Genomic DNA, 26,528 nt, shown 5'->3' on the forward strand with positions numbered 1-26,528 from the left:
GTTACAGGGATAGCATAGTGGGTGGTTCTGGGTGCAAAGCTGTTTGGTGGGTCAGTGCAGACTCAATGGGCTGAATAGCCTGCTTCGACACTGTAGGGATTCTATGATGTAAGAATGCCCCAGGATGGTGAGTGCCGAACCAGAGGACACAGTTTAAAAATACGGGGTAGACCATTTAGACAGAGAAGAGAAGAAGCTTCTTCACCCAGAGAGTGGTGGCTGTGTGGAATGCTCTGCCCCAGAGGGCAGTGGAGGCCCAATCTCTGGATTCATTTAAGAAAGAGTTGGATAGAGCTCTCAAGGATAATGGAGTCAAGGGTTATGGAGATAAGGCAGGAACAGGATACTGATTAAGGATGATCAGCCATGATCATATTGAATGGTGGTGCAGGCTCGAAGGGCAGAATAGCCTACTCCTGCACCTATTGTCTATTGGTTAATGGGATAATGTTAAACTGGTCACCTTCCTAAGACTGGGTCACAGGCGCATTGTTATTGTAATAATGAGGAATCTTCATTGTCTCCCTTCAGCAACACTAATTTTACAATTTCAATTGTGCCATTATTTAGATTTCGATTTGGTTTTCATTGTCTATCCAGAGGTTGTTTCACAGTTGCCATGGGCACCGTTTTGGTCCATTTTGTTTTTCCTCATGATGTTCATGCTGGGAATTGACGGTCAGTTTGCAGATTTAGGTAAGCATGACATTACTTAACCAGTCCCTTTGTAAAGGAATGTGTTATAAATACTTCAGGCACAGTTTACGCATTGGTAATACTGCACAAAACCAGGCTAATGCTCTTGGAACACTGTTCAAATTCCATTACTTGTCAGTGGTAAAATTTAAATTCAATTCCTGGCAACAAATCTGAAATTGATAGCGAGTCTGTAAAGTTGTTCATGCAACTATCATTGAAATGTCATTATAACTTACCAAGTTCACTCGTGTCCTTTAGTGAAGGAAATCTGCCTTCCTTACCTTACTTAATTCCAGTTCCATAGCAACATTGTTAACGTTGAAAGGTCCACTGATCGACCTGGTAAGCCTTCAAAGGACAATTAGAGATGGGCAGTAAATGCTAGCCTTGCCTATTACAATTACCACATGATATTCTTCAAAATATCATGGGCGGCACGGTGACACAGTGGTTAGCACTGCTGTCTCACAGCGCCTGAGACCCGGGTTCAATTCCCAACTCAGGCGACTGACTGTGTGGAGTTTGCACGTTCTCCCCGTGTCTGCATGGGTTTCCTCCGGGTGCTCCGGTTTCCTCCCACAGTCCAAAGATGTGCTGGTCAGGTGAATTGGCCATGCTAAATTGCCCGTAGTGTTAGGTAAGGGGTAAATGTAGGGGTATGGGTGGGTTGCGCTTCGGCGGGTCGGTGTGAACTTGTTGGGCCGAAGGGCCTGTTTCCACACTGTAAGTAATCTAATCTAATCTAATAAAATTAAGATCGTGGAAGATTTTGCAATAATTAAGATTATAGAGAATAAACTAGTCTTGATATGATAATGAATATTCAATATGTTTCCATATTAATTCTCAGCACATATCTTAATGGAGACTTAGGCTGTGTTTTATTGAGCTAAAGGCTATATTCAGTTGTGATTCAAAGGAAGTCATAGAGATGTACGGCATGAAAACAGACCCTTCAGTCCAACCCGTTGATGCTGACCAGATATCCTAAATTAATCTAGTCCCGTTTGCCAGCATTTGGCCCATCTTCCTGTAAACTCTTCCTATTCATATACCCATCCATATGCCTTTTAAATGTTGTAATTGTACCAGCCTCCACCACCTCCACTGGCAGCTCATTCCTTCACACACCACTCTTTGTGTGAAAATGTTGCCCCTTATGTCCATTTTAAATTTTTCCCCTCTTACCTTTACACATATTCCCTCTAGTGTTGGACTCCCTCACCCTGAGGAAAAGACCTTAGATATTAACCCTATCCATGCCCCCCCTGATTTTAATAGACTTCTATAAGGTCAGCCCTCAGCCTCCAATGTTCCAGGGATAATAGCCCCAGCCTACTCTGCTTCTCCCTGTAGCTCAAATCCTCCAACCCTGGCAACATCCATTTAAATCTTTTCTGAACCCTTTCAAGTTTCACAACGTCCTTCCTATAATAGGGGGACCACAATCAAACAATATTGCAAAAGTGCCGAATCAGTGTTCTGTACAGCAGCAGCATGACCTCGCATATCTTATACTCAACGCACTGACAAATAAGGGCAAGCTTACCTGTGACTCCACTTTCAAGGAACTGTGAACCTGCACTTCAAGGTTTCTTTGTTCAGCAACACCTTACCATTACGTGTATAAGTCCTGCCCTGACTTGCCTTTCCAAAATGCAGCACCTCACATTTATCTAAATTAAAGTCCATCTGCCACTCCTCGGCCCATTGGCCCATCTGATCAAGGTCCCATTGTATTCTGAGGTAACATTCTTCGCTGTCCACTACACCTCCAATTTTGGTGTTATCTGCAAACATACTAACGCACGTCCTATGTTCACATCCAAATCACTTATATAAATGATGATAAGCAGGAGACCCAACACCTTTGTGGCACTGTCACCCCATCCTTTCAAAATTTGTGGGGAAGCAATGGCCCAATGGTATTATTGTTAAGCTATGAAGACAGAATCTCACCAATTTTCTGGAAACCCAGGTTTGAATCAGGCCCTCGACAGTGGTGGAATTTCAGTTCATTAAACAAAATATGAAATTAAGAATCTATTGATGTCTGTGAATCCATTGTTAATTGTTGAAAAAACCCTTCTGGTTCAATAATGTCCTTTAGGGAAGGAAATCTGCAGTCCCTCACTTGGTCTGACATACATGTGACTCCAGACCCACAGCAATGTGGTTGACTCTCAACTGCCCTCTGAAATGGCCTAGCAGGCCACTCAATTGTATTAATGAAACCTGACAGACCACTGGCATCAATGTAGGCACCAGAAAAGACAATGGCAGAAACAGCCCTGTTGACCCTGCAAAGTCCTCCTCACAACCATTTTGGGGGGCTAGTGCCAAAATTGAGAGAGCTGTCCCACAGACTAGTTAATTAACGACCTGACATTGTCATACTTACAAAATCATACCTTACTGATAATATCCCAGACACCACCATCACCATCCCTGGATATGTCCTGTCCTTCCGGCAGGACCGACCCAGCAGAGATGATGGTATAGTAGTACCGAGTCCATAGGGAGTCCCCTGGGAGTTTTCAACATTGAATCCAAACCTCATGAAGTCTATGGCTTCAGGTTAAACTAGGGTAAGGAAACCTCCTGCTGATTACCCCGTGCCATCCTCTTTCATGGAGAAGCTGGCACAATTCCATGGAAATTGCAAAAAACTGGGAGATAGCTAACCCAGCAATGTTGGGAAGAGCAGCATGTGGCCTCATTGCTCAGACAGTTATCCTGCATCACAAAAGCTTAGGAGCTCCAAGAATTCTAGAATTGCATCCTGTTTACCATTTCTAAATGATTCCAAAGTCTTTGAGAGTTCAATTACCTTTGATAAGAGTCCACAATTTGCCAATGACTACTTCAAACACTTTGTAAAAAATCTGACCTGACAGAAAATTGGCCAAACTAAATTAAACAGCAACCAGCAGCTGTCAGCTACAGAAAACAGTGGAAACCAAGGTCAAGGAGGTCACAAAGGTTCAGAGGGAACCAGCTGTGACTAGTCTGAAGAATCTGTATTGAAGACATTTCGATCAGACTTTCTGGCACCTTGATTTCCAACCAGTGCCTGAGGGTGTTTATACCTCCCTGGCATGACAATAGTGAAGGGGTTGGCCTGGCCTTATTGGATACTTTGAACTCCATTCATGAGCCTATTGGCCAAAGGCCACAGAACACTCTGAAATTTCAAAAGCAAGTGGGATAAACACACATACCTGGAAGTCACTTCCTCAATAAAGACTCGCAGCAGTTACTCAGACATCCAGGAAGTGTGAAATGGTCCTCATTTCCTATTTGTTTACACCATTATGAGAATCCTTACAAGTTGTAGATGAAATATCTTGTTATGGTTATTAGCAAAAGACAATGATCTCTTGACATAGAATACGTGAACAGCAACTATTTCAAGGAACTAAACTGAGTTGACTGACTTGAAGGAACAGACTATTAACCAAGAAATGTGTTAAAAGCATGAGAGCCTCCTCCAAAAGCTACATTCAGGAGCACAATTAGATTTTGGCAACTGATATACTGAACTCACCTGTCAAGATCTCAAAAAACATTGAACTGGAGCTCATTATTCCTTATTGAAGTGTTGTAATTTTTCCAACAATCTTTACCTCCTTCCATACTATAATGTGTCAGTTTTATCTTGGGAGGGAGAACGTGGTCGATCAAGGGAGCCATAGTTTACTAAAGAAGTTGAATCTCTTGTCAAGAGGAAGAAGAAGGCTTATGTTCAGATGAGATGTGAAGGCTCAGTTAAGTCACTTGATTAGCCAGGAAAGACCTAAAAAGAGAGCTAAGAAGAGCAAGGAAAGGGCATGAGAAGTTATTGGCGGACAGGATCAAGGAAAGCCCTAAAGCTTTCTATAGGTACGTCAGGAATATCCCCTATCAGCGTTCCGCAAAGACCACTCCCTTCGTGACTCCCTCATCAGGTCCGCACCCCCCACCAACCCAACCTCCACTCCCGGCACCTTCCCCTGCAACTGCAGGAAATGCAAAACTTGCGCCCACACCTCCTCCCTTACTTCTCTCCAAGGCCCCAAGGGATCCTTCCATATGCGCCACAAATTCACCTGCACCTCCACACACATCATCTATTGCATCCGCTGCACCCGATGTGGCCTCCTCTATATTGGGGAGACAGGCCGCCTACTTGCAGAACGCTTCAGGGAACACCTCTGGGACGCCCGGACTAACCAACCCAACCACCCCGTGGCTCAACACTTTATCTCTCCCTCCCACTCCACCGAAGACATGCAGGTCCTTGGACTCCTCCATCGCCAGAGGAACAACACGACGGTTGGAGGAAGAGCGCCTCATCTTCCGCCTGGGAACCCTCCAACCACAAGGGATGAACTCAGATTTCTCCAGTTTCCTCATTTCCCCTCCCCCCACCTTGTCTCAGTCGATTCCCTTGAATTCAGCACCGCCCTCCTAACCTGCAATCCTCTTCCTGACCTCTCCGCCCTCACCCCACTCCGGCCTATCACTCTCACCTTGACCTCCTTCCACCTATCACATCTCCATCGCCCCTCCCCCAAGTCCCTCCTCCCTACCTTTTATCTTAGCCTGCCTGGCACCCTCTCCTCATTCCTGATGAAGGGCTCCGGCCCGAAACATCGAATTTCCTGTTCCTTGGATGCTGCCTGACCTGCTGTGCTTTAACCAGCAACACATTTTCAGCTCTGATCTCCAGCATCTGCAGACCTCACTTTTTACAGGAATAAAAGAATGACTAGAATAAGATTAGGAGAAAGTGAGGACTGCAGATGCTGGAGATCAGAGCTGAAAATATGTTGCTGGAAAAGCGCAGCAGGTCTGGCAGCATCAAAGGAACAGGAGAATCAACATTTCGGGCATGAGCCCTTCTTCAGGAATCAGATTCCTAAAGAAGGGCTCATGCCCGAAACATTGATTCTCCTGTTCCTTGGATGCTGCCTGACCTGCTGCGCTTTTCCAGCAACACATTTTCAGAATAAGATTAGGGCCAATCAAGGAGAGGAGTGGGAAGTTGTGTGTGGATTCCTAGGAGATAGGAGAGATGCTCAATGAATATTTTTCATCAGTATTCACACCGGAAAAAGACAATGTTGTCAAAGAGAATACTAAGGCACAGGCTACTAGACTAGTTGGGACTGACGTTCGCAAGAAGGAGGTGTTAGCAATTCTGGAACGTGTGAAAATAGGTAAGTCCCCTGGGCTGGATGGAACGTATCCTAGGATTCTCTGGGGAGCCAGGGAGGAGATTGCAGAGCCTTTGGCATTGATCTTTATGTTGTCATTGTCTGGAATAGTGCCAGAAGACTGAGGATAGCAAATGTTATCCCCTTGTTCAAGACGGGGAGTAGAGACAACTCTGCTAATTATAGACCAGAGAGCCTTACTTCTGTTGTTGGTCAAGTGTTGGAAAGGATTATAAGAGAGAGTATTTATAATCATCTAGAGAGGAATAATTTGATTTGGGATCGTCAACATGGTTTTGTGAAGGGTAGGTTGTGCCTCACAAACCTGATTGAACTCTTTGAAAAGGTGACCGAACAGGTAGATGAGGGTAAAGAAGTTGATGTAGTGTATATGGATTTCAGTCGAATGTTTGATAAGATTTCCCATGATAGGCTATTGCGGAAAAAAGAGGCATGGGATTGAGGGTGATTTAGTGGTTTGGATTAGAAATTGGCTAGCTGAAGAAAACAGAGGGTAGTGCTTGACGGGAAATGTTCATCCTGGCGTTCAGTTACTAGTGGTGTACCGCAAGGATCTTTTTTAGGTCCACTGCTGTTTGTCATTTTTTATAAATGACCTGGATGAGGACATAGAAGGATGGATTAGTAAATTTGCGGATTACACCAAAGTTGGTGGAGTTGTGGATAGTGCTGAATGAAGTTGCAGGTCACAAGGGACATAGGTAAGCTGCAAAGCTGGGCTGAGAGGTGGCAAATAGAGTTTAGTGCAGAAAAGTGTGAGGTGATTCACTTTAGAAGGAGCAACAGGAATGCAGAGTACTGGGCTAATGGTAAAATTCTTGGTAGTGTGGATGAGCAGAGAGATCTCAGTGTCCATGTACGTAGATGCCTGAAAGTTGCCACTCAGGTTGTTAAGTAGGCGTATGGTGTTTTAGCTTTTATAGGTAGAGGGATTGAGTTTCGGAACCATGAGGCCATGTTGCAACTATACAAAACTCTGGTGCAGCCGCACTCGGAGTATTGTTACAGTTTTGGTCACCACATTATAGAAAGGACATAGAAGCCTGGGAAAGAGTGCAGAGGAGATTTACTGGAATGTTGCCAGGTATGGAGGGAAGGACTTATAAGGAAAGGCTGAGGGACTTAAGGCTGTTTTCATTGGAGAGAAGAAGGTTGAGAGGTGACTTATTTGAGACATAAAAAATGATCAGAGGATTAGATAGACAGTGAGAGCCTTTTTCTTCAGATGGAGATGGCTAGCACGTGGGGACATAGTTTTAAATTTAGGGGTAATAGATATAGGCCAGATGTCAGAAGTAGTTTCTTTACTCAGAGATTAGTAGGAGCTTGGAAGGCACTGCCTGCAACAGTCATAGACTCGCCAAATTTACAGGCATTTAAGTGGTCATTGGATAAACATATGGATGAAAATGGAATTGTCTCAGTTATATAGGCTTCAAATTGGTTTCACAGGTCGGCGCAACATCGAGGGCTGAAGAGCCTGTGCTGAACTGTAATTAGAATCCCTACTTGTGTGGAAACAGGTCTTTTGACCCAACAAGTCTACACCGACCCTCCGAAGAGTATCCCAACCAGACCCATTCACCACACTCATGCACCTAACCTATACATCCCTGAACACTGTGGGCCATTTAGAAAGGCCAATTCACCTAACGTGCAAATCTTTGTAAACTGCAGCAAACCCATGCAAACACGGGGAAAATGTGCAAACTCCACACGCACAGTCACCCAAGGCTGGTAATGTTCTATGGATGTGAGGAAAGGAAGGCAATTCATTTATTTTTAGATTAGATTAGATTACTTACAGTGTGGAAACAGACCTTTCGGCCCAACAAGTCCACACCAACCCACCGAAGCGCAACCCACCCATACCCCTACATTTACCCCTTACCTAACACTACGGGCAATTTAGCATGGCCAATTCACCTGACCCGCACATCTTTTGGACTGTGGGAGGAAACCGGAGCACCCGGAGGAAACCCACGCAGACACGGGGAGAACGTGCAAACTCCACACAGTCAGTCGCCTGAGTCGGGAATTGAACCCGGGTCTCAGGCGCTGTGAGGCAGCAGTGCTAACCACTGTGCCACCATGCTGCCCACGGTCTCCTGAATATTCAAAACAATGGGTAGAAAACTCCAAACACGCCCCTGTTCTGTACAAAATATTGTGTCCAGTACCCAAAGTTCAAGATTATCAAAGAATTCGAGAAAAAGAAAAGTCTAATCAAAAGGAGCTGTCTAACTATGTTCGGAATCACCATAACATTGAGCATCTCAAATTGATGAAAGGGGAGAAGGTGTGAGTTCAAGACTAGGGTAAGAAAGGAGTAGTTGACAATCAACAGAGATCTTTTTTAGTACATACTGTGGAAGCTGCTATAGATAAAAATAGGAGGGATCTTATTTTTATTTGTTGGACACATTTGATTGATCTAGATCTTGAGCTGGAAATTCAGAAAGAACCAAATGCTACTAAACTCAATGTAGTGAAAAGTGTGGCATTGGAAAAGCACAGCCGGTCAGGCAGCATCTGAGGAGCAGGAGGATCGACGTTTCAGGCATAAGCCAATCGTCAGGAATGTGGGGGTGGGAGAAGGGGGCTGAGAGATAAATAGGAGGGTGGGGTGGGGGTAGGGCTGCGGGGAAGGTAGCTGGGAAGGTGATAGGTAGATGCAGGTGAGGGTGATAATAGTTCAGAGGGGAGAGTGGAGCAGATAGGTGGGAAGGAAGTTGGATAGGTAGGACAAGTTTAGGGTGGTGCTGAGTTGAAGGGTTGGATCTGGAATGATGTGGGGGAAGGGGAGATGAGGAAACTGGTGATACCAACATTGATGCCGTGTGGTTGGAGGGTCCTAAGGCAGAAAATGAGGTGTTCTTCCTCCAGGCTTCAGGTGGCTTGGATTTGGTGATAGAGGAGGCTGAGGACTTGCATGTCCTTGGTTGGGTGGAGGGGGATTTGAAGTAGTCAGCCACAGGGCAGTGGGGTTGTTTAGTGCGTGTATCCCAGAGATGTTCCCTGAAACGTTCCCCGAGTTGGCGTCCTGTCTCTCCAGTGTAGAGGAGACCACATTGACAGCAGCGGATAGTCTAGATGACGTGTGGGTAAGTGCAGAAAAATCTCTGCCAGATGTGGAAGGATCCTTTAGAGCCTTAGACAGAGGTGAGGGGGTGGTGTGGCTGCAGGTTTTACACCTTTTGCAGTGGCAATGGAATGTGCCAGGAGTGGAGGGTGGGTTGGTGGGGGCCATGGACCTAATGAGGGAGACACGGAGGGAATGGTCTCTGCAGAACTCAGATAGGGGTGGGAAGGGAAATATGTCTCTGTTCGTGTAGTCTGATTGTAGGTGGCGGAAATGACAGAGCATAATACATTTTATTTGGAGATTGCGGGGGTGAAAAGTGAGGACCAGGAGGGTTCTATCTTTGCTGCTGTTGAAGGGGTGGGGTTCAAGGGCGGAGGTGCGGAAATTGAAGGAGATGAGCTGGAGGACATTTTTGATCATATGGGAGGGGAAATTGTGGTCCTAAAAATAGGAAGCCATCTGGGATGTCCTGGAGTGGCATTATTCTTTCTGGCAGATGTGAAGGAATTGGGAGAAAGGGATAGTGTTTTTACAGGAGAACGCAGTGGGAGGAAGTGTAGTCCAGGTGGCTGTGGGAGTCCATAGGTTTGAAGTAGGCTGAGTAGGTCCCTTTGGTCCAGGAAATACAGTCCCTTTACATGTCCATCCACCATGGCAAAGGCATCCAAGCCCTCCGTTTCATCCTCTCTCACCAATCCAACCAATACCCCTCCACCAACACTCATTCGATTAGCTGAACTGGTTCTCACCCTCAACAACTTCTCCTTCAAATTCTCCCACTTCCTTCAGACCAAGGGGTAGCCACGGGCACCTGCATGGGCCCCAGCTATGCCTGCGTCTTTGTCAGATATTTGGAACAGTCTATCTTCTGCAGTTACACTGGCACCATTCCCCACCTTTTCCTCCACTACATTAATGACTGTATCGGCACCACCTTGTGCTCCCACGAGGTGGTTGAACAGTTCATCAACTTCACAAACACCTCCCGCCCTGACCTGCAGGTTCACCTGCACCAGCTCGGACACCTCCCTCTCCTTCCTGGACCTCTCTTGTCTCCATCTCCGGCAACTGATTGAACACACGACAACTATTTCAAACCCACCAAGTCCCACAGCTACCTGAACGACACCTCCTTCCACCCCACCTCCTGTAAAAATACTATCCCTTACACTCAATTTCTTCACTGTATCTGCTCCCAGGAGAAGCAATTCCACTTCAAGACATCCCAGATGGACTCCTACTTCAAGGACCGCAGTTTCCCCTCCCATGTGATCAACAGTGCTCTCCAACGCATCTCCTCCACTTGCTGCACCTCCACCATTGAACTCCACCCCTCTAATCACAACAGAGATAGAACCCCCCACCACCACCACCAACCCTCATCCCACTCTTCACCTTCCACCCTACTAATCTCCAGATACAGTTCGATATCCTCCGCCACTTCTGCCACCTGCAATCAGACCTAACCACCAAAGATATATTTCCCTCTCTACCCCTATTAGCATTCAGTTGAAACTATTCCCTCCGTGGCTCCCTCATCAGGTCCATGCCTCCCACCAAGCCACCCTCCACTGCCACCATCTTATCTTGCCACCGCAAGAGGTGTAAAACCTGCACCCACACCTCCCAACTCACCTCCATCCAAGGCCCTAAAGGATCCTTCCACATCTGGCAGAAATTTTTCTGCATTTTCACACATGTCATCTACTGTGTCCTCTGATCTCGATGTGGTCTCCTCAACATTGGTGAAACAGGACGCCAACTCGCGGAATATTTCAGGGAACATCTCTGGGACACCTGCACCAAACAGCCCCACTGCCCTATGGCTGACCACTTCAACTCCCCCTCCTACTCCACAAAGGACATGCAAGTTCTGGGCCACCTCCACCGCCAGATTCTAGCCATCCGACGCCTGGAGGAAGAATGCTTCATCTTCCACCTTTGGACCCTCCAACCACACAGCATCAGTTTCCTCATTTCCCCTCTCCCCCACCTCGTCCCAAATCTAACGCTCCAACTTGGCACTGCCTTCTTGAACTGCCCTACCTGTCTATCTTACTTCCCGCCTATCCACTCCACCCTCCCATCCAACCTATCACCATCACCCCCACCTACATCTATCTACCGTCTTCCCAGCTACCTCCCCCAGCCCCATACTTACTCCAACATCCTATTTATCTCTCAGTCCCTTTCCCCACCCCCACATTCCTGATGAAGGGCTTATGTCCAAAAAGGTCGACTCTCCTGCTCCTCGAATGCTGCCTGACCGGCTGTGCTTTTCCAGTGCCACACTTTTCGACTCTGATCTCCAGCATCCTCACTTTCTCCTAAACTCAGCAAAGGCCATGCAAGCATGAGGCGGGAATTCAGAGAAAGATGACTGAATTTTTGTGTGTGACTAGAAGGCAGTTGTCAGGGACTTGAGAGGCAGTGATGGTATATGTAAAACAACATGTGAAAGAAAACAAATATCACAATGAGTGAGAAAATGTCACATTAAGGTTGAAAGAATACATTGGCCATGAGCATGTGAATAGTAACTCACATAGTGATTATATATATGAGTGTTTGTACAGATTGCACTTCTGACACAGTGATAGCACACCTATATCTGAGCCAGAAGCCTTGGGCGCCAGCACATCTCTGAACATGTTGATTAAAAATATCTGTCAGAAAACATGTTACCAAAAAAGTTGATCATGTCTTTGTCACAGTTCCTTAATGTGTAATGCACTACTTACTGTCTGAACTAACTACTGACTCAACAATCAGTCCAAGACTCACTAACAACCAACTTTTCAACAACAAACATGATATACCATTTTCCATTCTTTCATCTAAATCATGATAAATATTGTGGAAATCTCAGATATGTATGGATTTGTCTTGGAAACTTTGTTTTTTCCTATCAATTGGAGTAAAAACCCATTATCCCAGACTCTCTCCTTCCTAACTCTTAACTAAATTCCTATGTATTACAAAGAGATACTGATAAGGCCAAGTGAGACCTAAGAGAAACACAGACAAATGCTTCTGGAAATCCACATAAATTGCATTCATGTCGGTCGATTCAAAAATATGTAAATAGGTTGATTAAACAAGATGTAACCATGTTGGACTAAATCCACGTTGCCTCTTCCTGTCCAAATCTCAGTTGATCTCAGAAAAACAGTCTCTGTATCATAAAACACCTCTACTTTTGATGCAAATAGGTTTAACCATAAATGTAGTAACATTCAGGTTTGGATGCTGTAAAAGATTGACAGCCTGAGAGTCTCTCCAATAACTGAGAGAGCAGACTCATGGTAAAATGGAACATGTCTCCATCTGCCCCTCTAGTCTGCTCAGTTTTAGTACCTGTGTAAGTTTTTTTTAATTAATTACTGATCGCAGATAACAATTTTCATTTTCCCAGAAAATGTCATAACAATTCTGCTGGACAGGTTTCCGGAATACCTACGATCAAAGCGCGTTGCTCTGACAATTGGCCTTTGCATATTGTTTTATTTGTTTGGCCTTGTGAGTGTAACACAGGTAAATTGCTCTTATAATTTGTTCTGAGTTTTTGTATATTGCTTGTTGTAGCTAAGAAGTTAAAGCTTCAAATTATTTATAAATAAAGAAAGACTGTGATTTTGATAGCAGTTATTTTACCATTTGTATGATAATGTGCAATGTTGCTCTATTGATGACTGCATTGGTGCCACTTCGTGCTCCCACGAGGAGGTTGAGCAGTTCATCAACTTCACCAATACGTTCCACCCAAACCTTAAACTCACCTGGACCATCTCTGACACCTCCCTCTCCTTCCTGGACCTCTCCATCTCCATTAATGACGACCGACTTTGACACTGACATTTTTTACAAACCCACCGACTCCCACAGCTACCTGGATTACACCTCTTCCCATCCTACATCCTGCAAAAATGCTATCCCGTACTCCCAATTCCTCCGCCTCCGCCGTATCTGCTCCCAGGAGGACCAGTTGCACCACAGAACACACCAGATGGCCTCCTTCTTTAGAGATGGAAATTTCCCTTCTCACGTGGTTGAAGATGCCCTCCAACGTATCTCATCCACGTCCCACACCTCCGCCCTCAAACTCCACCCCTCCAACCATAACAAGGACAGAAATCCCCTGGTCCTCACTTTCCAACCTACCAACCTTCACATTAACCTCATTATCCGTCGACATTTCCGCCACCTCCAAACGGATTCCACCACCAGAGATATATTTCCCTCCCCACCCCTTTCCGCTTTCAGCAAAAATCGTTCCCTCCGTGACTACCTGGTCAGGTCCATGCCCCACTACAACCCAACCTCCCGTCCTAGCACCCTCCCCTGCCACTGCAGGAATTGCAAAACCTGCGCCCACACCACCTCCCTCACCTCCATCCAATGCCCCAAAGGAGCCTTCTATATCCATCAAAGTTTTACCTGCACATCCACCAGTGTCATTTATTGTATCTGTTGCTCCCGATGCGGTCTCCTCTACATTGGGGATACTGGACTCGTTCTCGCAGAGCGCTTCTGGGAACATCTCCAGGACACCCCCATCAATTCCCCCCCCCCCCCCCCCCCATTTATCTCTCCACTCCGGAGACTCCCTGCCTGTATTCCTGATGAAGGGCTTTTGCCCAAAACGTCAATTTTCCTGCTCCTCGGAGGCTGCCTGACCTGCTGTGCTTTTCCAGCACCACTCTGATCTAAACTCTGGTTTCCAGCATCTGCAGTCCTCACTTTTGACTAGTTGATTTTAACCTTACTGCAAATCCTCTTGCAAGGATGCCTACAATGATGCTGTGGGACTGAGTGACTCTGTCCCATCTCCTGTTACTAAATATAGAACCTGAGATCTTGTAGGAGAAAGTGAGGACTGCAGATGCTGGAGAACAGAGCTGAAAATGTGTTGCTGGAAAAGCGCAGCAGGTCAGGCAGCATCCAAGGAGCAGGAAAATCAATGTTTCAGGTATGAGTCCTTCTTCAGGAATTCATGAAGAAGGGCTCATGTCCAAAATGTCGATTCTCCTGTTCCTTGGATGTGCCTGACCTGCTGCGCTTTTCCAGCAATACATTTTCAACCTGAGATCTTGGCCAAGATCAGATTGTACCTGAATAGAAGCACACAACGTTTATGTCACAGGAAGCACCTGTTTTGTGCAGGAGACTGCTGTGGTTTTCTGAAGAACTCATGTTTCATTGTAATTTCAGGCTGGAATTTACTGGCTGAATATAATTGATTATTTCAGTATTGGATGGGTCCTCATTTTAACAGCACTGCAGGAACTCTTCGGTATAGTTGCTATTTATGGTAAGTTGAGAAAGAACTGAAACAACACAAAATGTTGCAGTTAGAATTACTTGCATGTATCTTCATGTCTCTTCAGAAAACATAAGACAAATTAATTGAATGATGTCACAGAGTTAGAGTTGTACAGCATGGAACCAGACCCTTTGGTCCAACTCATCCATGCTGAACAGATTTCCTGTATTAATCTGTTCCCATTTGCCAGCACTTGGTCCATATCCCTCTAAACCCCTCCTATTCATAGACGCATCCAGATGCCTTTTAAATGCTGCAATTGTGCAAGCCTCCACCACATTTCTGGCAGCTCATTCCATATACACACTATCCTCTGTGTGAAGAAGTTGTCCCTTTGGTTCCTTTTGAATCTTTCCCTGCTCACACTAAACCTATGCTCTCTAGTTTTGGACTCCCCTACCCTGTGGAAAAGGCCTCGTCTATTCACCCTATCCACGCTACTCATGATTTTATAAACCTCTTCAAAGTTACCCCTCAGCCTCCGATGCTCCAGGGAAAATAGCCCCAGCCTATTCAGCAACTCCCTATAGCTTAAAACCTCCAATCTTGGCAATAACCTTGTAACTCTTTTCTCAGCCTGTTCAAGTTTCACATCTTTCCGACAGAGAGAGACTAGAATTTAATGCAATATTCCAAGAATGGACTAAACAAATTCTGTACAGCCAAAACATTACCTCCCAACCCCTATACTCAATGCACTGACAAATAGCGGCATGCATACCAAACACCTTCTTCACTATCTGCCTACATGCAACTCTATTTTCAAGGCACTACATACCTGCACTTCAAGGTCTTTTTGTTCAGAAACATTCCCTAGAAACTTGCCTTGATTTGCCTTTCCAAAATGCAGTACCTCACATTTATCTAAATTGAACTCCATCTGCCACTCCTCAACCCATTAGCCCATCTGATCCATGTTCCCTTGTACTCTGAGATAACCTTCTTGACTGTCCACTACACCTCCAATTTTGGTGTTATCTGCGAACTTACTAACTGTACCTCCTATGTTCACATCCAAATCATTTATATAAATGACAAAAAGCAGTGGACCCAGTACCGATCCTTATGGCACACCGCTGGTCAGTCTGGAAAGCAACCCTACACCTGTTCAACCACTTTGGTATCAAAATAGCTAGCTTTCCCTGGTTTCCAAGTGATCTAACCATGCTAACCAAACTACCAGGCAGAAACGTGTTGAATGCATTAGTGAAGTCCATCTCGACTACATCTACCACTCTGCCCTCATCAATCCTCTTTGTTATGTCTTGAAAAACTCAAGCAAATTTGTGAGACACAGTTTCCCACCCACAAAACCATTTTGATTATCCCTAATCATTCATGCCTTTCCAAAGGGGTGGCACAGTGGCTCAGTGGTTAGCATTGCTGCCTCACAGTGCCAAGGACCCGGGTTCAATTCCACCCTCAGAGACCACATGTGTGGAGTTTGCATATTCTCCCCATGTCTGCATGGGTTTCCTCTGGGTGTTCCAGTTTCCTCCCACAATCCAAAAGATATGCTGAGTAGATGTGTTGTCCATACTAAATTGCCCATAGTATGGGTTAGGTGCATTAATCAGGGGTAAATGTAGAGTGACAGAGTTGGTGAATGGGTCTGGGTGGGTTACTCTTTGGAGGGTTGGTGTGGAATTGTTGGGCCAAGTGGCCTGTTTCCACACTGTAGGGATTCTATAAATACATGTAAATCCCGTCCCTCAGGATCCCCTCCAACAATTTGCCCACCACTGATGTTATGCTCATCGGTCTATAGTTCCCTGGATTTTCTTTAACATCTCTGTGCAATAGCGGCACCATCGTAACCAACCTTCAGTCTTCTGGCACCTTCCCTTGGCTATCGATGATACAAGGTATCCAGCAATCACTTCCCTAGCTTCCCACAGGGGAAGTCCTGGGGATTCATCCACCTTTATGCATTTTAAGGTGTCCAGCACCTCTTCCTCTGTAATGTGGACATTTTTCAAGATGTCGCTATTTATTTCACCAAGTTCTGTAACTTCCATATCCTTCCCCACAGTAAACGTTGATGCAAGAAACTTGTTTAGTATCTCGTCCATCTCCTGCAGTTCCACATATAAGTAGCTTAGCTGATCTTTGAGGGGCCCTATTCTCTCCACAATGGCCTGTTTGTCCTTAATGTATTTGTAGAAATCCTTTGGATTCTCCATGATCCTATTTGGCAAAGCTATCAGATGTCCCCTTTTTGCTCTCCTGGTTTCCCTCTTAAGTATGCTTCTCCTGCCTTTTTAATCTTCTCAGGATTCACTCGCTCCCTGCTATCTATACCTGACATATGCTTTTTTTTTACCAAAACCTTACTTTCCCTCGTCATCCAGCATACCCTACCAGCCTTGCCCTTCACCCTAACAGGAACATACTGTCTCTGAACTCTCGTTTTCTCGTTTTTGAAAGCTTCCCATTTTTTAGTTGTCCCTTTACCTGTGAATATCCACCCCTGATCAACTTTCAAAAGTTCTTGCCTAATACTGTCAAAATTTGCCTTCCTCCAATTTAGAACTTCAACTGTTAGATTTGGTCTATCCTTTTTCATCACTATTTTAAAACTAGTAGAATTATGGTCACTGGCCCCAAAATGCTCCCCCACCGACACCTCAGTCACCTGCCCTGCCTTATTTCCCAAGAGTAGGTCAAGTTTTGCTCCTTCTGTATTAGGTACACTCTCATACTGAATCAGAAAGATTTTCTTGTGCACTCTTAACAACTTCCTCTCCATCCAAGCCCTTAACACCATAGCAGTCCTAGTCTATGTTTGGAAAGTTAAAATCCCCTACCATAACCACAGTATTATTCTTACAGATAATTAAGATCTCCTTACATATTTGCTTCTCAATTTCCCACTGGCTATAGTACAATCCCCATAAAGTGATCATCCCTTTCTTATTTCTCAGTTTCATCAAAATAACTTCCCTGGACTTACTCCCAGAAATATCCTCCTTAAATACAGCTATAATGTTATCCCTTATCAAAAACACCATTCCCCCTCCTCTCTCACCCCCCCACCCCCATTTCTATCCTTCCTATAACATTTGTATCCTGGAACATTAAGGCCAATTCTGTCCATCCCTGAGGCAGGTCTCTATAATTGCTATGACATCCCAATCCCATGTTCTCAACCATGCCCTGAGTTAATCTGCCTTCCTTGTTACGCATTTTGCATTGAAGTAAATGCAGTTTAATTTATCAGTCCTACTTCATCTTTTTTGTTCCTGCCTGGCTTGACTCTTTGACTTGCACCTTCTCTCAACTGCACCAGTCTCAGATTGATCCTTTTTTCACTATCTCCCTGTTACCCCAACCCCACCCATCTTTACTCGTTTAAATCCTCCGAAGCAGCTCCAGCAAATCTCCCTGCCAGCATATTAGTCCCCATCCAATTCAGGTGTAATCCAGCCTTCTTAAACAGGTCATTTCTACCCAGAAGAGATTTCAAAAATCTGAATCCTTCTTCCTGCACCAGCTCATCAGTCAGGCATTCATCTGTTCTATCCTCCTATTCCTACCCTCTCTAGCTCATAGCACTGGGAGTAATCTAGACTTACTTTTTAACCTACTGCCTAATTTGCTATATATTCTCTCCTCAGAACCTCATTCTTTTCTCTCCCTATGACATTAGTTCCAATGTGTAAAACTATTCCTGCTGGGCGCGCTCCCCTTTGAGAATATTCTGCACCCTCTCCCAGATATCCTTGATTCTGTCACTACACTGGCAATATACCATTCTAACTCGCTGTCGGACCAGAAGTGTCTCCCTTTGTCTCTGACTAGAAAGTCCCCTATCACAATCAATTGCTTGAAACCTGACATACCCCTCATTATATTAGAGCCAGTCTTGGTACCAGAAACCTGGCTGTCAGTGCTACATTCCCCTGAGAGTCCATCACTCCCTACATTTTTCAAAGTTAAAAATTACACACCAGGTTATAGACCAATAGATTTATTTGGAAGTAAAGATGCACAATCCTTTATCCGAAATGCTCCTGTCCAGCTGGCTTTTGTAATTTGAAATTTTTTGATTTGAGAATAATTGACAGTTTGATGGTGAAATTTTAAAGAATCTTACCGAAGAGCAGACTCACTATGAGAAACGGGCCCTGAGACAGAATTGAGGCCAGTCAGTGCTGGGCCATACCCACTCATGTCACATCTGAGTGACACACACGGAGTGCGTGTGGAGTTGGGTTAACTGTTTGCATGCCAAACAACCTTGTTAATGAGATAAAATCTTCACAAAAAAACCTTCAGATTTTGGAGCTTTTTGGATTTTGGGATTTCAGATAAAGTGTTGCCTACCTGTACAAGCTTTCAGAGCACTGCTCCTTCATCAGGTAACTAGTGATGTTTTTCAAGTACATTTTCAGAACAGCATATTTATTTGAGATGGGGATAGCCACAGGAGACTCCTGCACTACCTGCCTTCCTCTTCTATGTTTCCTGGAGGTAACCCATCTGTCTGACTGTATCTGAGGTTTATCTCCCTTCCTGCGTCTGCCACCTGTCGCACCTGCTAGCCCCTATAAATTCCTCATTGCCTCTAACTGCCACCCCAACCAATCCATGTCATCTGATAGGATCTGCAAGCAAACAAACTTCCCAAAGATATAATCATCAGGAACATTGAACTCCTCCCTAACCTCCCACATCCGACAGGAAGAGCACATCACTCTACTAAAAGCCGTCTTTACACTTTAATAATCTACAGACCCAGAAAATAGCACAGTTGTACTATACTAAAAGCATTCCGCTTTGTACCTATTGTTAAGGTTCAATCAAGAGACAAATCTCAATTTAAAATATGATAAAAACCAGCCACTCTACTATTATAAATTTACAAAAAAAGTAAGGTTACACTAAAAAAGTTCCACTTATCTGCTTCCCTGCTGTGAAGTTCCCACACAGTTTTCTCCAAGGTGAATTCCACTGTTTGTTTATTTTTCTTAGAAGGAACTCTGATGTCCAAAGATACTTGTTGCTAAACAACAGAGGCAGTCAGCAGTGCAAGTTTACTGCCTGGTCAGACATCTAAGCAAGTTTACTCACATAGTATCTGCTCTCCCTTTCTCCTTTTATAAAGTACTGTTGTTTTCATTTTTTTTCCAAAATACCAAAACAATGCAACACCTTATAAAACAGTGATTACAATTCCAAAAATGTGAGGAAATCAGCTCCAACACTGAAAACACTTCGAAAAAGGAGCAGCTCTAACATTCTTAATCTTTTCCCCATCCTCCATCTTGGATTACCCAGAGTCCTGTGATTTAAATCTTCATTTGCAAGTGTACCCTCTTTAATTGTCAAAGATCTGTCCAACCACATGTGAACACCTTGTATTACTGGGTTACAGCTAGCTGTTGTTGAGGTCAGTTTTGCTGCTGGCATATTTCTGTTAATTGCTGATGGGGAACCTGTTCAAACATCTTCATTCCAAGCTCGATTGCTGTTTACTACAGAACTCATTCAGTTCCCCCCAGTCATCCAGGCAGGTGGGAAAACAGAACAGCTTATGTATTCATGATGTTTCCTGTGATCTCCTGAAATCCACCTTCCATTCTTTTATCTCTGCACAGAACTCCCTTTGATGCTCCCCCATTCTGATAACAGGGTTTGTCCATCTCAGTACAGATCAGAACCATGAGCCTTTCTTAGATAGACTTCTTCAGGATGTATACAAACATTTTATTTTCACGATAATTGAGTTGGTGACAGGGAACAAGTTACTCCCCTGGTTTGAAATCCTGAGCGATCCCTTCTCTGGTTTAACCTTTTCATTAGTGCCACCCAGTACAAGATGAACTTCAACAGTAAACAAGCCGCCCTGACGACAGGACAGAGCAAGTGATGGTGTCTCTCTGCTTCCTTGTTCACAGGGACAAACAAGTTCATCAAGGACATTGAGATGATGATTGGGGAAAGGACTTGGCTCTTCTGGCTGTGGTGGAAACTCTGCTGGTCATTTGTCTCTCCATTTGTATTAGCAGTAAGGAGATGTTATATTATTACTGCATAGATTATTGTCAACTAATTAAAATGATGTTGTAGTTTAGAAATAAGCAAAGGTTTGCACTGAGAAAAAATTCTCATTCTGTGAGAGGGACAAAAATGAGGAGGCACAAATCTAAGATGGTCCCTAATAAATCCAATAAGGAATTTGCTCGGGAAACAAATGGAATGTGGAACTTTCTATTGGGAAGAGCTGAAGCAAGTGGCAAAGCTATAGCCAAGAGGAATCAGGTTAGTACATGAGGAAGAAAGAAATGTACAGTGCAAGGAGAACCAGTGAGAGGAGACTTACATGGAGTGTAAACACTAGTAAAAAGGTCTGTTGGGTTAAATGGCCTGCTTTTGTACTGTACATTTTGTTGTCAATTCAGTTCTTCATTGTTGGTATATTGCTTGATCACTAAAATTCTAATGAGCATGAATAATTAATATTGTAGAATAAAATTTACAACATTACAGGACAGTTACTGATTAAATGTGATTGGAAACTAAATGTATTTAAAATAGTAAATGTGGCAGTAAAATAATAAAAAAAACATATAAATCGAACACATTCTTTAAAATTTCTGAAAATCCTGATTATAGAAGCCTCTTTCCAAAAATAATTACATCATCTACCCCACACCCCTCACCTGAACTCAAATAAAAACAGATAAAGATGTTTTGGAAACATTGTGCCATGGGAGAAATATCAGAGAAAGAAAAGTGCTGTTGTGAGTAAGAGAGGGAAAGAAATGGATAGAAAGGACATGAAAAGCACCAGAACACAGCCGGATGTTGATGTTTTTCAGGTGATCCGCCACAAACCACCTTACATAATGTTTGTTTGCTGAAGAGGCTTTACTTGAATTTCTGATATGTAATTTCACACGATGTTTCTGTGAACAAAACTGAAGATACTCATGTTTGAGATATTAGATTTTGTTCTGTATTTTTGGTCTTGACTTATGTAATCATTTTAAACAGATGGTCTTCTTCTGGTCCCTAATGACGTTTGTCCCACCAACGTACGAATCTACTCGATATCCTGGCTGGGTAATAGTATTTGGCTGGTGTCTGATTATTATAATTGTTATCTGGATCCCTATTGTGGCTGTAATAAAAATTATTCAAGCTGATGGCTCCAACTTGTACCAGGTAAGGATACACCTGAATAAATTTCAAAGAGGAAAGAATAAGTTTCCAATATATAAATTGCATCACCAGTAGAAGTGTGGAGAAGGTGAATGACAACTATTCTAAGGTTTATGTTGATTTTATTTCAGATATTCTCCAATATTTTTATGTTGGAGTGAATTTAACCTGTATTTATTTGTTATTTCAATGAGAAACTCCAGGGAGAAAAATTGGACAAGTTGAAAATGAGCTGAGCAGATGTGATTCATCCAAGCCTGTTCCTTTTGATGGAAATAGCACACAGACACCGTGCTGCCTGCTAATCTAAAGGAGAGTTACATGTGTACTCCAATGTGCACACTTAAGTGTACTGTTGAATAGCTGCACACTTCAGCAGGGGGCCCATGTTTTTTTGAGGAGTGCACCACGGAAAGATAGTTTCCACTAGGAACATAGGAAGAGCACGAGGCTTTTCACCATTTAATGTGGTCATGGATGCTCAGACACTTCAAAGCCTTTTATCCACATTACACCCACAATCCTGTACACCACAGGTAATCAGAAATCTATCAATCTCTAATTTAAACATACTCGAAAACTGACTCTGTGGGAAGAAATTCCAGACCCTCTGAGTTAAAAAAAAACTCATCGTTTCCCCCTTATTTTTATATTGAGCCACCCGGTTCCAGATTTCCCAACCAAACTAAACGTCTGACTTGCACCCAACTGGACCAGCCATTTAAGTGTTAAGGTAGGCTTGGCATCCTCAACATGCTGAAGGAACAAGAGGCAGGGGAGGGAAACATGTTCATGTAGTCTGCAGCAAATCACTTAGCCTGACACAGCCTAAGCCTGAAATAATTCAATTCATCTGAGAGTGCTGGGTCACATCAAGGTGCATCATAAAGGCTATGCATACTCTTACACTCTCACTAACCTCCCCAACACACATAATTCTACCATGGTCCCCATTCACACACTCACCAAACCCCCTCACTCTCACACACCCAACAACGACACCCACTTATTTGCACTCATCACACTCATACTCACCCACCTCCTCACACCCACCATCCGCTCCACACTCACACCCACCAACCTCCTGACACTCATTCACTCTCCTCACCCTCAAACTCACCCACCTTTTCACACTCACCCACCCCGACACTGTCTCACACCCATCCACCTCCTTACACTAACAATCACCTACCCTCCTCAAATTCATCCATCTCCTCACAAACACACACACACATACACATACACATGCGCTCACACACGTGCACACCCCAACTTCCATACACTCATTACCACCAAGCCCCCTCACTCCCACACCCACCAACCCCATACACATTCACATCCACCAACCCTCCTCACTCTCTATGCACTATCCCCCTCACACCCACCAACCCACCTCAATCTCACACCCACTGACCTCCCTCACTCTCACACCTACCAAACACCCTACTCACATCCACCAAACCCCCTCACTCTCACATGCACCAGCCTGCATCACTGACATCCATCTATGTCCCTCATTCTCATACCCACTAACACCCTCACATTCATTCCCACTAAACCCCCTCACTCTCACACGCAACAACCCCCATCACTCACACCCACCAATCCCCTTCATTCTCACATCCAACACTCCTCACTCTCACACCCAATACCTCTCACTCTCACACCCATCAATCTTCCTCACTCTCACTTCCACCAACACCGCTCAGTCATAGCCAACAATTCCGCTAACTCTTACAGCTCTGCGGATGCTGCCTGACTTGCTGTGCTTTTCCAGTACCACACTCTTGAAGCACTCACATTTACACTGACTGACCCACATCACTTTCACACCCACCAAACCCCATCACGCTCACAACCCCATCAAACCCTTTCAGTCTTATATCCACCAATCCCCATACTCTCAAGCACAACACCCCTCACTCTCACACCCACTAAGCCCCGTCACTCTCACACTCGCTAACCCCCACGCACTCACGCCCACCAACCCCCTCACACTCACACTCACCAAACCCTGCTCACATGCACACCCACCAAGCCTCTTCACTCTCACTTTCACCGACCCTCCTCACTCTCATTTCCAACAACCACGCTCACTCTCATATCCACTAAACTGCCTCACTCTCACACGCACTAATCCCCATCACACATCCAACAAGATCCCTCGCTCACACACCCACCAACCTACCTCACTATCACACCCACCAAATCCGCTCACTCTCACACCCACCAAACTGCCTCAGTCTGGCACCAATCAACATCCCTTTCACTCAAACCTACCAACCCCCCTCACTGTCACACCCACTAACTCTCCTCACTCTCACACCCACCAACACCCATCACTTTGACACCTACCAAACCACCTCACTCTCACACCCACCAACTCATTCAATCTCACACCCAACAACCCCTCCCACTCTCACACTGACCAACTCCCCTCACTCTCGCAAATACCAATTCCCCTCACACTTGTACCCACAACACCCCTCACTCAAACCCAGCAAACCCCTCTCTCTCACATCACCATCCCCATCACTATTATACCCACCTATCCTCCTCACTGTCATATCCACCAACCCCCCCTCACATCACACCTACCAATCCTCCACACTCTCACAGCCACCAAACCCCCTCACCCTCTCACTCACCAACTCCCCTCACATCACACCCACCAACCCTCCCCATTCTTGCACCCACCAATCCCCCTCATCCTATACACATCAACCCACTTCACTCTCATACCCACCAAACCCCTTCACTCTCACACCCACCAACCCCCCTCACTCTCAAGACATCTTGGAGTGCAGGTTCACAGTTCCTTGAAAGTGGAGTCACAGGTAGATAGGATAGTGAACAAGATGTTTGGTATGCTTTCCTTTATTGGTCAGAGCATTGAGTATAGGCATTGGGAGGTCATGTTTTGGCTGTACAGGACATTGGTTAGGCCACTTTTGGAATGCTGCATTCAATTTTGGTCTCCTTCCTATCAGAAGGATGTTGTGAAGCTTGAAAGAGTTGCGAAAAGATTTACAAGGATGTTGCCAGGGTTGGAGGGAGAGGCTACAGAGAGAGGCTAACCAGTTTGGGACTGTTTTCCCTGGAGCTTCGGAGGCTGGGGGTGAACTTTTAGAGGTTTAAAAAATCATGAGGGGCTTGGATAGGGTAAATAGACAAGGTCTTTTCCCTGGGTGAGTGAGTCCAGAACTAGACAGTACAGGTTTAGGGTGAGAGGGGAAAGATATAAAAGAGACCAAAGGGGCAACGTTTTCATACAGAGGGTAGTACATATATGGAATGAGCTGCCAGAGGAAGTGGTGGATTTGAACAATTACAGTATTTAAAAGACATCTGGATGTGTATATGAAGAGGAAAGGTTTAGAGGGATATGGGCCAAGTGCTGGCAAATGGGATTAGATTAGATTAGGATTTCTGAGCAGTATGGACGAGTTGGACTGAAGGGTCTGTTTCTGTGCTTTACATCTCTATGACTCTATGACACACTCACAAACACCTTGACTCTCACACCTACCAACCCCACTCACTCACTCTCACACCTACCAAGCCCCTCTCTCACACAGTCAACAACCCCTCTCATCTCACAACCAGAAACCCCCATCACTCTCACATCAATCAACTTGCCTCACTCTCACAAAGACCAAACCCCCCTCACTCTCACAACCAGCAATCCCCCTCACTCTCATACCCACCAACCCCCTCTCTTTCAACTCAACAACCCCTCTCACTGTCACACTCACCAACCCCCTCTCTCTCACACTCAACAACCCCGCTCACTCTCACACCCACCAACCCCCCTCACTCTCACAACCAGCAATCCCCCTCACTCTCACATCCACCCATGATCTCAAAATAAATTATAAAGTTCTGACATATAATTACTCTATCCCCGCTATTTCTGTACTTCTACTTTATGAATGAACTCTTTCTCACTGCAAAATAATACGTTCAGTGTCACCTGTCCTTTTATTGGGCAGTGATTTACACAGCTATATTTTCTCCAATGTCCTGCCCTACTGCTGCTCACTGCTTCTGCAAACTCCAGCCACAACAAGGCAGCTGGCCCCTTGCTCTTTCCATGGGGAGCAATCCGTCCCTCTAGCCCCCCATCACCTTAAGTGTTGGCAAATGAGTCAGAATGGGGTGGGATGGAGGGTTGGGACAGGGGCAGCCTTCTCATACCTCTGTGTCATCGCTCTTCTGCTTTCCCAAAGAAATTAGGACACAGCCATTCCAACTGCTGTTCAGGTCACCTTAAATACAGAGCTTTTCATGAACAGGTGGGAGCTGTCACTTGGACTCCGGGACTGGTCAGGAATCCTGGAGCAGGGATTGACATCCTCATTGCAAAATAAATTGATTGAGACTGGGATTCCTTTCTCTGGTTATGGGTTAATGATTTGGTTAAAATTAGGTCAAAATACTTTTGCTTTTCCTTTCGCAGAAATTTACTGCCGCTTTCAAATCAGCCCCTGATTGGGGTCCGTACTTGGAACAGCATAGAGGGGCAAGATACAGGAAAAAGCCTGATTTACCAGAAGCCCATGTCAGTATGGAAACTCTGTCATTAGGATCTTTGTGAAATTTTAAAGAAAAATGTATTCTTAACTTGTGATCAATTGTAAAATCCTCCTCTCTTCTGGTGTTCATTCATTGTAATTTCAATGGGGATTCTCTTGTGCAGCCAGTAAATCATTCAGCACAATTTATCTCTGCTCTGCATCTTTAGTTTTCTGTTTGAATCTGTTTGGGTCTGTCCAGCTGAGTGCTTCTGTCTCTCAATTTTTCTCATGTGGCTCTAACTCAACCTCGGTTTCTCAATATCTATTCTTGTCATATGGTGTTGAACTTACAATTTATTTTTTTACTTACTACAATCCTGCAGAGTTCACTGTTTCAAACTCCACAATTGTGTGGACAGTAATTCTTTTCAGGTTAACTGCTGCTGTCTCTCTCTTTCTCTCTCTCTCTCTCTCTCTCTCTGTACTGATCCCCGTTTGAATTCTGCTTGCACTAATCT

General features: G+C 44.6%; 1 protein-coding gene across 1 annotated transcript in view; it reads left to right on the forward strand.

Annotated features, from left to right (window-relative positions):
* The window catches only part of LOC132820054 (sodium- and chloride-dependent neutral and basic amino acid transporter B(0+)-like), a 129,297-nt gene extending 103,101 nt beyond the window's left edge, over positions 1–26,196 (forward strand). The window contains exons 10-15 of the mRNA XM_060831973.1: positions 571–696; positions 12,419–12,537; positions 14,215–14,314; positions 20,227–20,336; positions 21,326–21,496; positions 25,953–26,196. Of these exons, the coding sequence (XP_060687956.1) occupies positions 571–696; positions 12,419–12,537; positions 14,215–14,314; positions 20,227–20,336; positions 21,326–21,496; positions 25,953–26,090 (764 nt within the window). The 3' untranslated portion in view covers positions 26,091–26,196. The remainder of the gene's footprint in view (positions 1–570; positions 697–12,418; positions 12,538–14,214; positions 14,315–20,226; positions 20,337–21,325; positions 21,497–25,952) is intronic.
* The last annotated feature ends 332 nt before the right edge of the window (positions 26,197–26,528 follow it).

The sequence above is a fragment of the Hemiscyllium ocellatum genome, chromosome 11 (assembly GCF_020745735.1).
Source record: "Hemiscyllium ocellatum isolate sHemOce1 chromosome 11, sHemOce1.pat.X.cur, whole genome shotgun sequence".
Taxonomy (NCBI): domain Eukaryota; kingdom Metazoa; phylum Chordata; class Chondrichthyes; order Orectolobiformes; family Hemiscylliidae; genus Hemiscyllium; species Hemiscyllium ocellatum.